Source organism: Octodon degus, unplaced genomic scaffold, assembly GCF_000260255.1.
Source record: "Octodon degus isolate 3935 unplaced genomic scaffold, OctDeg1.0 scaffold00073, whole genome shotgun sequence".
Lineage (NCBI taxonomy): Eukaryota > Metazoa > Chordata > Mammalia > Rodentia > Octodontidae > Octodon > Octodon degus.
The window spans coordinates 2,414,965-2,427,839 of record NW_004524649.1 but is presented as its reverse complement, the minus strand read 5'-3'; the positions used below and the strand labels follow the sequence as shown (position 1 = coordinate 2,427,839).

At 53.4% G+C, this 12,875-nt stretch overlaps 1 protein-coding gene across 3 annotated transcripts in view; it reads right to left on the bottom strand.

Annotated features, from left to right (window-relative positions):
• Nucleotides 1-12,875, bottom strand: part of Acss1 (acyl-CoA synthetase short chain family member 1) — a 39,301-nt gene that overhangs the window by 25,446 nt on the left and 980 nt on the right. Inside the window, exons 1-2 of one of the 3 annotated variants that reach the window (XM_023720162.1) lie at nucleotides 9,160-9,181; nucleotides 6,090-6,186 (exon numbers count right to left, since the gene is read on the bottom strand). In XM_023720162.1, the coding sequence (XP_023575930.1) occupies nucleotides 6,090-6,186; nucleotides 9,160-9,166 (104 nt within the window). In that variant the 5' untranslated portion in view covers nucleotides 9,167-9,181. Of the gene's footprint in view, nucleotides 1-6,089; nucleotides 6,187-6,526; nucleotides 6,637-9,159; nucleotides 9,182-12,875 lie in introns of those variants that run through there. The other 2 variants (XM_023720161.1, XM_004635653.2) reach the window with 2 other exon arrangements.

The window sequence follows — 12,875 nt, the reverse complement described above, 5'->3', positions numbered from 1 at the left end:
CTGCCAGGTTCCAGCCACCAGCATGCAAGGTCCAGGCAAGCTTCTCAACTAGAGCAACCGAGAGGTCTGCCCGGGCTCTGATGTGGGCGGGGGTCTCTGCATACCTCACATTGCCCAGGGCCGCCGGCCTGGGCCCAGCCAGTCCGCACAGATGCCCTTACTTGAGGGTCAGCGAGCTGTGACCATGGCCCAGCCTATAGGGTAGCCACTCCTGCCTGCTCTGCACTCCCATAAGGAGTCCATGCACCAAGTCATCTGTAGGCAAGAAAGTGGGGTGGGGGCTGCCTCTTAGCGGACACACTTGTCCCACCCCATGTCCTTTGGCCCTGCCCACAGGGAACATGAGCCTTCCCCCTCCAAGCCCAATGGGCTTTCGGCCTGTGAATCCTGCTCATTATCCAGCAGCCCCATGGAGGAGAAGTGCGACTCCGCCTTGCAAATGACAGCATAAGGGCCAGCATGGGGACAGCGCGGACACAGAGCAGGGGTCTCCACTGAGGTCAGCGCACCTGTCCCAGCCCTTCAACCTCAATGCTCACACCTCTCCCCTCTGCCTCCCAAACTCAACCCACCTGGGCCTCTTCTACCAGGTGCTCAGGTGTGACTTCCTGATTCAAACTCCTTGAGCCATGGGTCAGCCACACCTGCGACCTTCCTAAGTGGTCACATTTGAAGACAACCAAAACACCTGCCTCTCAGGAAGGTGGCTCCAGGCTGTCGCCCTCATGCCCACCCAGCAGCATGTGGGTGCCCACCTTAAACTTCCTCCTTGGCAATGCTCACTGGCACTGACTGAGTGGATTCTTGATAATGTGGTGTCCAGTCCATCATGCTAGAGAAAAGGCTGTCACCCTCAGTACCCACAAGGAGCTTGAGGCAGCAAAGTCGGGGGCCTGGCACCCCATGCCCAGGGCTCACTCGTGACACATGAACTCCACCCAATACAGAGGCCAGGAGAGAACAAGCTCAAGATCACCCCTCGAAAACCACATTCAGCTCAGGCGCTGGCAACAAAGCTGTCTGCTCCGGCATCTGTGTTTGGTCCATGAGGCTGCCAGGATTCAGCCCTGGATTATCCAATCCCTGATTCTACAGATGTGGAGAAATGGGCCCCAGAGCCACAGAGCTGGCCCATGGTCAAACCCAGTCTTGTTGCTTAATTACAGCTCTCTCCCTGAGGCTCAGGTTCAGGTTTAGACCTTCCACAGAGGCCTCCAAAGGAATGCGCTGGCTCTGAGATTCAGTACACATCAGCCAGCACCTACTCCCTGCTTTACCTACGTGAGGACCCAAACACGGCTGAGAGGGTGTGAAGCAAGCTGCGGGCACTATCACTAGCGTGTCATCCCCCACATGGACCCCAGCTGGGCAGGGAGCTCTGACACCAGCCCAGCAGGCAGTGGACTCAAAAGCACTCTTGTCTACCCAGACCATCCAGATTCCCCAGATCCCCACTGAACTGCCTGCCTGGATGTGAAAGGCCATCTTCTAAGGGATGCCCACTGGATAGCAGGGCAGAGCAGCTGCCCAGGCTGCCACCTTGACCTGAGCCAGGCCTGGTGGCCTCTCAGACCCTAACCTCACTATCAGAGGGCTGGGATGGGGCAGCTTCTGTCACCATGGCCACCTAGGCTGAGCCCCTCATGGTGCCCTTTGGGGGATGCAGAGACCTGGCTCCAGCGACCACTGCTCACAGCTCTGGCGTTGCAGCCACAGAGGAAAGGAGGGGGTGATGTGGATGAGTGGGCCACAGATGAGGACACCTGGCCTCCTGAGGTCCTTAAGTGCACCCCTTGAGCCTCTTTGGCTTGGGGCCACATGCAGCAGGGTTCAGATGCCAGCACACCCAAGGCCCTGGCTGGAAACCAACAGTCCTGGGAGCAGGAGATGGAGCTGTGTGGTACCATAGGAGCAGGCATGCACACATGTGAACATCCACCCATGCACATGGCACAAGGCAGTCTTTTCTGTGTCCCCATATGAGCTGCTGCCAAGGGCTGGGTCCACGGTTTTCAGGGAGGAGGTGTAGGTCACAGTAACTCTCCAGAAAGATGGTCAGAAGTGGTAGAGCCTGGACTGAGAGGTTCACAACCTGAGGACGCAAACCTGTGGGCAGCCACCCAGCGAACTGGGCCCAGCACAGTGACATCGTGCGTGCAGGCTCCGACCATGTTCCATAGGCCCTGTGAGGCTGCATACGCCACAGTGCATAGCAGACGTGGGTTCCATCCTCTGACCTGGGCCTGAGCCCCAGTGACCCAACCCAAGCATCTGCCTGGAAGAACCCCTCCATCGCTGAGTCTGCCTCCCTCCCTGTAGGTTGCATTAAAAATAATTCAGAAAAATGTCAGAGCAGTATTCCCTTGCAGGGGAGGAGCAGCTACTGGGAGAGGGCCACAGGTCTCTACACTGAGGGCTGTTCTGCGCCCTATGAAACCGACAGGGGTGGCAGGAAAGACTCTTTTCCTATGTTCTCTGAGACTCCTGGTTGGCAACTTTGGGGTCACCAAAACTTCCTGGTGCCAGGCAGCCTCAGAGCACCAACATCCCAGCATGCAGAACCTCAGCCCTACTGTTCCTCTGAAGGACCAGGACTCAGGGTGCAGCTCGGAAGTTGAGCACTGGGCTGACATGCTCGGGGCCAGGGTTTGATCTCCAGCACCAAAGTTGGGAGACAGCTTACAGAGCCTGGACCCACAAGGCTGTGGCCACCTCGAGGACCTTGGGGGACACTGCACCAAGCCACTGCAGCAGGCTTCTAGGCAGCGCCTCATTTGGGGCCAGAGTCTGCTGGCAGGACAACCAGCAGGCAGCAGCAAGGACAGGAGGCTTTCCTGGGAGAGGGCAGGAAGAAAATCTCATCTCCAACACCTGAAATGACCAGGAAAATGATTAACTGGCGCCCTTTCAAGTGCTGCAGCAATTACAGATAACCTGTACTTACACTTTTCACTCAAAAGGCAACGTAGGCCGAGATAGGCATCTATCCTTTCTGCCCATTAAGTTCTTAATAAATTGCATTCTTTTTTTTTTAAGGCAGCACAAACAGCCGTGGGCACCAAGCTCTGGGAGGAATATAGGCTGTCTTGGGCTAAGTCTGTTTATTTTTAGACAGATGGAATAATAAACACCTTGCCCATCTCCACCCCAGTCCACTTTGCTGTTGAGCAACTGACGTCGCCGCCGCAGCATTCGCGTGCTGGCATCCACCCTGTGCATTCTTGAGTAGTTTACATTTAACCTGCATCATCGTAACTAGCCAAGCTGGGCTCAAGGATGGCAGGAGCCACAGCACACACAGTCCCAGGGATGACCAAGGCCACACCTCTGCCTAGGCCTCTCAGTGGGTCACGGGAGCTCCTCCACCCGGCAGGGGACAAGTTCGAAAGGGAGTGTCCAGCTGTGAGGGCTGTGCGGGATAGGTCACTAGGCAGGGGCTTCCAGGCCAGGCCCCGAGCTGCGCAGAGGCCCGGATGTTCCCTGCCACCCACTGTGTGGGCATGAACACAGCCCAGCCAGGATGGCAAGTTCAGTCAAGTAGAACTGCAGCTCCCATTGCCAGAGGAAAGCACTTAGCCCCGTAGCTCCGAAGCCATGGAGGGCCCAGGGCTAACTGCCTCTCTGGGCCACCCAGGAGGACTTTCCTCCTACCTCTCTTCCCAGACCCGCACCCCACATCCAGGCATGCACATATGCTCTCTGCTCCCAGACACCTCATTCCCTGGTCACCAGCACCAGGGCTCACGTCCTTGGAGAGGCCCCGACTGCCACGTGTGGGCTGTTTGTTACTACAACACACACTGACAGGGACACATGCTCACCCAAGACTTGCTGGACAAGGACAGCCAGCGGCAACCACACAGGAGGCCTGGTGGGGACAGCGACTCATAGCCTGGGCACATGACAGCGCAGCCCTGCTGGGAACTGTGGCATGAGCAGAGAGCACCTGTTTTATACTGATGGAGCTGGGGCTGGAGCCCAGGGCCTCGTCACTGGGCCAGAGCCCACCACTATGCCACCCAGCCCTAAGCCAAGGGACTTTTGTGGAGAACCCAAGTCTTGAACCCACTGCCCACCAGGTGTGAGGGAGGCAGTGCCCATAGGAAGCAGTGTGGGGAGCCAACCCAGGGCACTTGTGCCTGGCACATACCATGTGCACAGGATCACTTAAAAATCAAAGGACAGGCTGTCACAGCCATTGCGGTACATTGAGCTCCATAGAGACAGCACCGGGATAAGTGAGAGCCAGACGGGCACTGGGCAACTCTGTACCTCGCTAAGGAAAACCAATAAACATGGGCAAAGGAGATCCTAAGAAGCCGAGAGACAAGATGTCATCACATGCATTCTTTGTACAAACTTGCTGAGAGGAGCACAAAAAGAAGCTCCCAAATGCTTCCGTTAACTTCTCAGAGTTTTCTAAGAAGTGCTCAGAGAGGTGGAAGACCATGTCTGCTACAGAAAAAGGAAAATTTGAAGATATGGCAAAAGTGGTCAAGGCTCATTATGAAAGAGAAATGAAAACTTATATTCTTCCTAAAGTAGAAACAAAAAACAAGTTCAAGGATCCCAATGCATGAAAGAGGCCTCCTTCGGCCTTCCTCTTGTTCTGTTCTGAGTATCACCCAAAAATCAGAGGAGAACATCCTGGCCTCTCCATTGGTGATGTTGTAAAGAAAGCTGGAGAAATGTGGAATAATATGGCAGCAGATGACAAGCAGCCATACAAGAAGAAGGCTGTTAAACTGAAGGGAAAGTATGAAAAGGACATCGCTGCCTACCGGGCTAAAGGAAAACCTGACTCAGCAAAAAAGGGAGTCGTGAAGGCTGAAAAAAGGAAGAAAAAGAAGGAAGAGGAGGAGGATGAGGAAGATGAAAATGAAGAGGAGGAAGAAGATGAAGAGGATGAGGAGGATGAAGAAGAGGGTGATGATGAATAAGTTGGTTCTAGCGCAGTTTTTTTTCTTGTCTATAAAGCATTTAATCTCCCTGTACACAACTCACTCCTTTTGAAGAAAAAAAAATGAAATGTAAGGCTGTGTAAGATTTGTTTTTAAACTGTACAGCGTGTTGTTTTTTGGTTTTGTTTTTGTTTTTTGCATAGTTAACACACTACTGAGTGTATCTTTAGCTAGCCCTGTCCTGGTGGTATTTTCAGTGACCACTAACCTTGCCTGGTACAGTATGGGGTTGTAAATTGGCGTGGAAATTGAAAGCAGGTTCTTGCTAGTGCAGCAGCACAAATTAGTTATATATGGGGATGGTAGTTTTTCATCTTCAGTTGTCTCTGATGCAGCTTATATAAAATAATTGTTCTGTTAACTAATACCATTCTGTAATTGCAAAAAAAAAAAAAAAGTTGCAACTGTTTTGTTGACATTCTGAATGCTTCTAAGTAAATGCAATTTTTTTAATTAAAAAAAAGGGGGGGCTGGTGAGATGGCTCAGTGGTCTAAAGCATCTACTTAGAACAAGCTTAGCAAAGCACAGGGACTGCGGTTCAATCCCCCAGCACCACATGCCAGCCAGCCCCGCCCCCTGGTGGGCTGAGCTGGCCACACACACACACACACACACACACACACACATAAATAAATTTTTTTTTTAAATGTTAAAGAAAAATCAAAGGACAAAAACATGTTTTTGCAAGGCTCTTTCAAAGTGTTTTTTAGGGCCAGGGATATAACTCAGTGGCACAAGCACCTGCCTGACAAGAACAAGGTCCTGAGTTCGATTCCTGGTACCAAAAAAAGGTGTTCTTCACTGTTGCTCTCCCCTAAGGGTGCAGTGCAGCAGGTGATAGGCTGGAGCCTGTGGCGTTGCAAGTGCTTTATCAGCTGTCTCCACACCTCCTGTTGTTCAGGGACCAGGCTCCTCTGAAGGCTGGAACATGCAACCCTGACACTGGAACAAACTGTCCCAAGGTACTTGGGCAACATGGCTCCCTGCGCCTGAAATGCTCACCAAGTTGGCCCAGGAGGAGCCCCTCTTCCTATAGCACTCTGAAGAGGCTCAGGACCCAGAGCAGAGGGGAGCCAGGGCTGCTTCTAGCTGGGACACCCCTCCTGTGTGGCCAGGGGACGCCATACCTGTAGGTGATCCTCACTTCCGTGCCAGGCTCATCTCGCTCCCAGATTAAAGCGATGCTCTCAGGTGCCTTCTGGACGTGCTGATCCAAGCAATTGACTGCACGGAAACAGGAGCACAGGCCTTAACTGCAAGCTGGAGAGCAAGGATGGGGAGTCCACTCCCCAGAGGACCCTGCCCTCGCCCACAGATAGAAGGACTCACCCTCCCAGAGGGAGAGGGAGACATCAGCACTGTGAGAAGCCAGGCACACACAGATGTGGTCACAGGACCACTGAGTATCTGAGGCGGCCCTGGTCCCAGGCCTGGCTGCATTAAGCCCCTACCAGCCCTTCCCATCCTCACCCACCCCTGCTTCCCAGGCTCCTGGGGTCTGTGTGCAGCCCCTGTAGGGCAGACTGCCTGGGCATGCTGGGGGCCCACAGGTGGGGGTGCCTACCAGGGCCAGGAGCCCAACCCTCTCCCAGGTGCTCACTGGCACCCAGTCCAGCGTGGGAAAACACCACCCTGGTTTCCTGGAACACTCTCTCCATTCCCTCCTATAGGCAAGCTCAGATCACACGGCTTCTGTAGAAACCGGTCTGTGCTGCCGGCTGCCCTAATCCTCACCTTTCCGACACCAGGCACCGATCATGAGATTTCACACGTGAGCCCCTCTGGCCCTAGAAGCTGGCTCCTGCCCACTTCCCACCCCTGGCCCAGGCACTCTGGGGCAATGAGCACCGTGGGGAGCTGGGGGCAGCTGGCACCTCATGTTCAGAGTGTTGTGTGTAAATTATACCTAAAGCAAAGAATATCTGTGGAACTGTGACCCCGAATGCTAGAGAAAGAAGGAAAAGGGAGCCACTAAATGGGTGTGAAATTTCAAGGTTTACAAGAGGGGTCAGGGTAGAAAAGTGCTCAGCTCCCATCTCCCTACACACACTGCATTGTACACTTCCGAATCTGTTAAAAATGTGTTCACAAGGTAGATGCAGGGGCAAATGCCAATGCTGCTGACTAACACAGGGAATTCCTCCAGAGGAAAAGTGACAAAGAAAGAGAGACTATGGACAAAGGAAGCAAACTGGTAAAGGGCTCAGAGGTGGGCTAGAGGTGCACAATCAGTTGGCGCCAGTGCACATGCATGTGTGAAAGTGTGTGTGGGTCCATACGTAGGTATGTGATGTGGACAGGGTATGTAAATGCACAGGTGTGGGGGTCTGTGTGTGTGCATGTGTGTGCATGTATGGTGGTGTGGGTGTGCGTGTATGCATGTGTGTGTGCGCAGCTGTGTGTGACACTCGCCAGTCCAGGAAGGGCTGACACACACTCAACATTTTTCTTGGGGCTTGCTGAAGGACAGCAGGTGCCCAAACATTCTTCTCACTGGAGCATGACAGCTCATGGTCAGGTGAGCCCCCCTCAGAGCCAGAAGGTCACGTGCTGGGCAGGGGGCAAAGCAAAGTGGGGCAGGGCCCTGCCACAGGTGGACAGCACCAAGTGTGTGGGGAGCTGACTCACCCGCCATTTCCAGTATACAGGCAGCTCGGTCCATGAGGGGGTTCTGCCAGAGACCCCATAGAGTATGGGGAGCCCCACCCCAGGCCCTCTGCACAGCCCCCTTACAGCCCATGCCTCCTGCCCCTGGGCCCTAGGCCTCCCTCTAAGATGTCTGTTGCTGGCCACATGGCTTCAGGCCAACTGTCCATGTCATGTCAGTGCAGCTGCCCAGAGCCCAGAGCAGAGGGTCACAGAGGCAGGGATGGCTGCATCGCGCCCTCCAGCTGCAAGGTGACATGGGAGTCTAACCAGCCCCTGTGGCCCCACTGTACATCCTCAGGGAGGGAACACACTTTTTCTGACTTTGAAACTCAAACAGAAAGTCTCATTTGGGACCAAAATTGGCACATCTCAAACCTTGCAGGTGTTGGAACCTCAGAACTTCCGAGCCGTGGCTGTGGTTTCAGGGCCCATAGGGACTCAGCTCCGAGGTGTACACCTGACCATTCCACTTTGCACATAGGCTCCAGGGCTTTCTTTTCCTTTGGGGACCAAAGCAACCAAACACACTTGCAAGTGCTGTGTAGCCTATAATCCCAGCACTGGGAAGGCAGAAAACAGGAGGATCACTACAAGTCTAACCTGCATAGTGAGATCCTGTACCAAATGCAAAGGCTGCATCAGGTCCCCACTCACTGGTCAACAGCCCACAGCCATGGCTACAAACGGGGTCTCCAGCCAAGCACCCACAGGTGCAGACAAAGTCCTGACGACTTCACTGTCAGTCTGAGGAGAAGCGTTCCTAACCCAGGAAGAGCCTGCCTACAAGAGCTCCGTGTCTCCCCTTGCAGGTGCAGAAGGGGCCTCACAAGAGGAACACAAACAAAACAACCATCTCTGCTTATAGCCACCACAGTGTGGGGTCTGAGGGGACAGCTGGCTCTCAGCACAGGCTTAGGGTGCCTGCTACTGTCTGAATCCAGGATGGACAAAAGGACAAGTGAAGGAGAGAAGGAAGGAAGGAGGAAAAAAAGGGAAAGGAAAGACAGAGGGATGGACAGAGGAAGAAGAAAATTCTTACATCTCTATATTCAAAAAATAAAAAATAAAAACTTCAAAGACTTGGGAAGTGGGACAAGAAAGTTTTGTGTGTGCACACATTTCTAAGAAGAGCTGGGCAGGACCCAGTGCAATTCGAGGTGAAGCCCAGCCCCACCTCCTGCTGCAAGCCTTCCAAGCCTCTCTGCCAACCCCATGGGCACAACACTTACTTCCTTCTTCTGCCTGTGGTTCCCGTTCTGGTGCCCACTCTATCCAGTTCACAAGTCCCTGGGAACCCCGCAGGAACAGCAGAGGGCTTGCCTCCCAGTGTCCCCCAGCAGTTTAACCACCTTGAGTAAGATGCCCTGGTCAATCTGCTCTTTACTGCTAATGAATATCATCACAGGAGGTCACTCGGCGACTGAGCTCTTGCCAGGCCTTCTCTGCCCCATCCGCTCCACTCTGTACCCTGGAACACTTAGCTACTATTCAGAAGGAAGCATTGCCTAATTCTAGAATGGAGGAGGAGGAGGCAGTCAAGATCCTTACCCTCCATGGTTGCAATTCTGTCCTTTGGTAACAGTGTAGGAGCCATTCCTCATTAGAATGTGGCTCCACAGCCTTGGCACTTTCTGGGTCGTTTACTACCTCCCTTGAGCTGAAGCCTTTATTTTCACATCTGCATAGGGGGGCCACCAACCCCTACCTGCTGATGTCTTGAGGGACAGCTGAGGTCCCTGGAGTAAAGCACCCTGTACTTGGCTGTCTCATTGAAGTGCAGGTCCTGCCCTGGGCTGATGCCTGTTGGTGGGCCATGATGTTTGCTTTCATTGACAAGAGTGACAAAAGTTATTATTCCCATCATAAAGATTGCAGGTGCGAACACGGGAATTTTCAAGAACTCTTTTTTTTTGGCGGTGCTGATGGAAATCAGGGCCTCTTGCCCAGCAAGCAAGAGCTCCGCCACTGGGCCACACCCCCAGGCCTAGTTCACTGATTGGTTGTTTAAATATATCCCCTCACACACTGCACACTGGGAAGTGAACCCAGCACACGAAAATACAACCTTAATCAAAAGAAAACAGGGAGTCAGTATTCACAAAAGGATTCACAATGGTTTTCTTTAAATAGCAAACCTCGTGACCCATTTTAAGATGTGACATCAATCGCAAAATATCATATTTGCCAACTTTCCAGAAGCAAATGCTATTTAAAGTATATCAGCCTTCTGATGAGGGAGAAGAATCCAGAAACACTTCCAAAGGTCCTGCCACCCAAGACTGGGGTCAATTTCCAGCTAGAGTTCCTAAAAAACCTTACACAAGCCATTTCCATCACTGGGAAGAAGTACCAGCATGTGGCATCTAGCTGTCATCGATCTGCTTTCTGAGTGGCTGGAGGCCTGTCACAGAGGAGACACTCCAGCTGAAATGCCCCCAGACCATGAGAAAGGGTTGCGGGGCAGCTCAGAGGTAAAGCCCTTGCCTAGGCGAGAGGCCCTGGGTTCCCCAGCAGGGAGAGCAGAGAGAGAGACAGAGACCGACAGATAGCTCAAGGCTCCATTAAAGAGCCAGTTGGCATCTTGTTTGAGAAAGAATACATACTTTTAAAATAAGCCAGGCTCGAAATTGGAGTTCAGAAAAGGGTTTCTCTGTGCTTTGAATGCAGCCCACAGTTGCCCTGGGGTTCTACATTTATAGCATCCTGACCTCTGGAGCTTTTAGCATCTGTCAAGCTTTACAAAGAACAGAGCCAAGTTTCAAGAATGGGAAAGATTCCTTCACAACTTGACTTTCCAGAGCAGCTTCTGCAAAGCAGCAAGGAGGGCTTGGTGTCCCTGGAGCCTGGGACACCATCACACAGTCCCAGTCATCTGAGCTCAGCTGCGCTTCGAGGGGGATGTGTGGCTTCCAAAGCCTGCCTCCCACCCACCCTCGGCTAGTCAGTTCCGATAGAGCCCAGCACTGGGCCGGTCAAGGCCTCTTCAAGTGCTTCATTAATAATTAACACTGGCTGCTGATTGGACTGCAGGGTGCCCAGGGCTCTACAGCTCTTATCTAATCCCAAGAAGAGCTCCATGCTGGGGGTGCTGATAACCCAACCCCACTGATAAGATAGGGAAACTACAAGCAGATGGCCCTCCTTCCGCAGCCAGAGGGGCTTACAAGGCCTGCCCTTACCTCTTGGGTCTCCTGCCAGGACAGTGCCTGGGCCCCACTGACTTGCTGTGAAAAGCCTTGCATAGTTTTGGGGGCAAGTCTTGTGTGACTCAGTCAGCCAGGCTATGTTGGTCCATTTTCTGTTGCTATAAGGAAATATTGAGGTAGCTCAGTTTTGGAGGCCTGTAGGCCCTAGTCCTGCTGACAGAGTCTCAGGTGGCACAAGACATCACATGGCAGGAGGCAGGGTGCTCGTACTTGTGGGGTGTGTGTGTGTGTGTGTGTGTGTGTGTGTGTACTCGTGTGTCTTCTGCTCTCTTCCATCTTCTTACAAGGTCACAGGGTCTCACCATGAGGGCAGCACCCCATGACCTCACCAAGCGCTGATCACCTCTGAACACCATGGTGGGGTTAAGTTCCCACCTTCTTAATACCACATCATGGAGACTGAACTCTAGCGCAGGTCTCTAGGAGACGAGCCACATTCCAACCTCAGTGCCAACCCAGGCCCAAACTGGGGTGGAAGCCAGGATCACCTCAGCCCTGTCCAGAGTTCTGACCCACAGGACCTGGTGAGTGGTGGGCTTGGGGAAGTTCCAGGGACAACAATAATGACCAGACCACAACTCAGTATGCATGGTCCTTAGTTTACAGACAGGAAACCTGCAAGCCCAGCAAACAGAAAGGCGAGTCACAGTTCAGACCTCTGAACTGCCCTATGTTGCGGTGCCGCCCCATGCATGCTTGCTTGGGCTGTGCCATCTCCAGAACACAAATCCCAGTGTTGCCGGGCTTAGAGAGGTTTCACCTGCCCTGGCTTGGGGCACAGACTGGCATTGGCAGGCCTGAGGGCTGGCACCAAAGCACAGAGAGCTGGCGACCACTTGTTACTTACAGGCAGTGGGTCTGCACCAAAGTAATCCTGCTGCCACTATGGCCTCAGACTACACTTTGAGAAATGCATCTAGAAGTCCCTGAAGGGGGGATGCAAGATGCAAGAGACCAAGGTTCTTCTGGCTCCTTACGCTCAGCAGACAGGGCCAAAACTTCTCCACACTTCCCAGCTTTCTCTGCTCCTGAAGCCTTGCCTGTGACAGCTGAGGGGAGAGACACCCTAGCTGAGGCAGGACAGCTACCAAAGGCTGTTCTGCTACAAGTTCATTTTCTAAAGCTGTATCTGGCTCAGCTCTATCAAGAGAAGGAGGTGGAATTCCCGGTTCCACAGCGGACCCTTGACGCCACCCCTTATCAGTTGAACCCTGAAGGAGCCACCCATGGCCTCCGCCCACCAGGGAGTCCAGAGGCAGCTCCCACAGGACCTGCTCCATGCCCTGGCCATGCCCTGGCCAGCCCACTGCGCCTCCCCTCAAGGGCACATTCCACCCCCTCTGCACACCCAAGGGTTTCTCCTTCCCTGCTGGTTCAAGGACAGTGGCTTCCGACCCAACTGTAAAGAAAACACTATTGAGTAAGTGACTCACTTTGATTAGACCTGCAACACAGGACAAAATATGAAAGAAAAAAAAAATGGTCCAGAGATCCTTTGAAAAACAGATCCCTGCCTGTGGCTCCACATCAATTTGTGAATACAACTAACACTTCTGCAGCTGCCCATTCCCTGTGAGCCTGGGCCAGATCCACACCTCCCACGCTGTCCTGCCAGCCTAAGGAGAAGAGCACGTGGGCGATTTGACTAGAGCCAGACCGAGACCAGGAGAAGCAGAGTAAGGGGAGGCTGCATCCAACAGCAGTGTTGCCTTGAGCAGGGTAGAACCCTGCCAGAAGGACCCGGCCCAGCCCTGGACCCCTCCCCAATACCCCAGGGCTGAGGCCTCCACAGCCCCCTCCTGCCTATGCAGCCCAGGCTGCTTCTCCAGCCTGGTGGGAGACCTCAGGTGGCCCCAGCCCAAATCTCAGCCAAACAGCAGGCTTCAGTAGAGACCAGAGAACCTGGATCTGGTGAAGCTGGCTACTGGGCTCTCCCCCAGCAGGTGTCAGCAGGTGTGGGAGACCGCTAGTCCTCCCAGACCAGACCGACCAAGAACTTCCGCAAAGTGATAGCCCACTTTGACCACTTGCGCGGTGCTCTTCTCCGGGACCCCACAA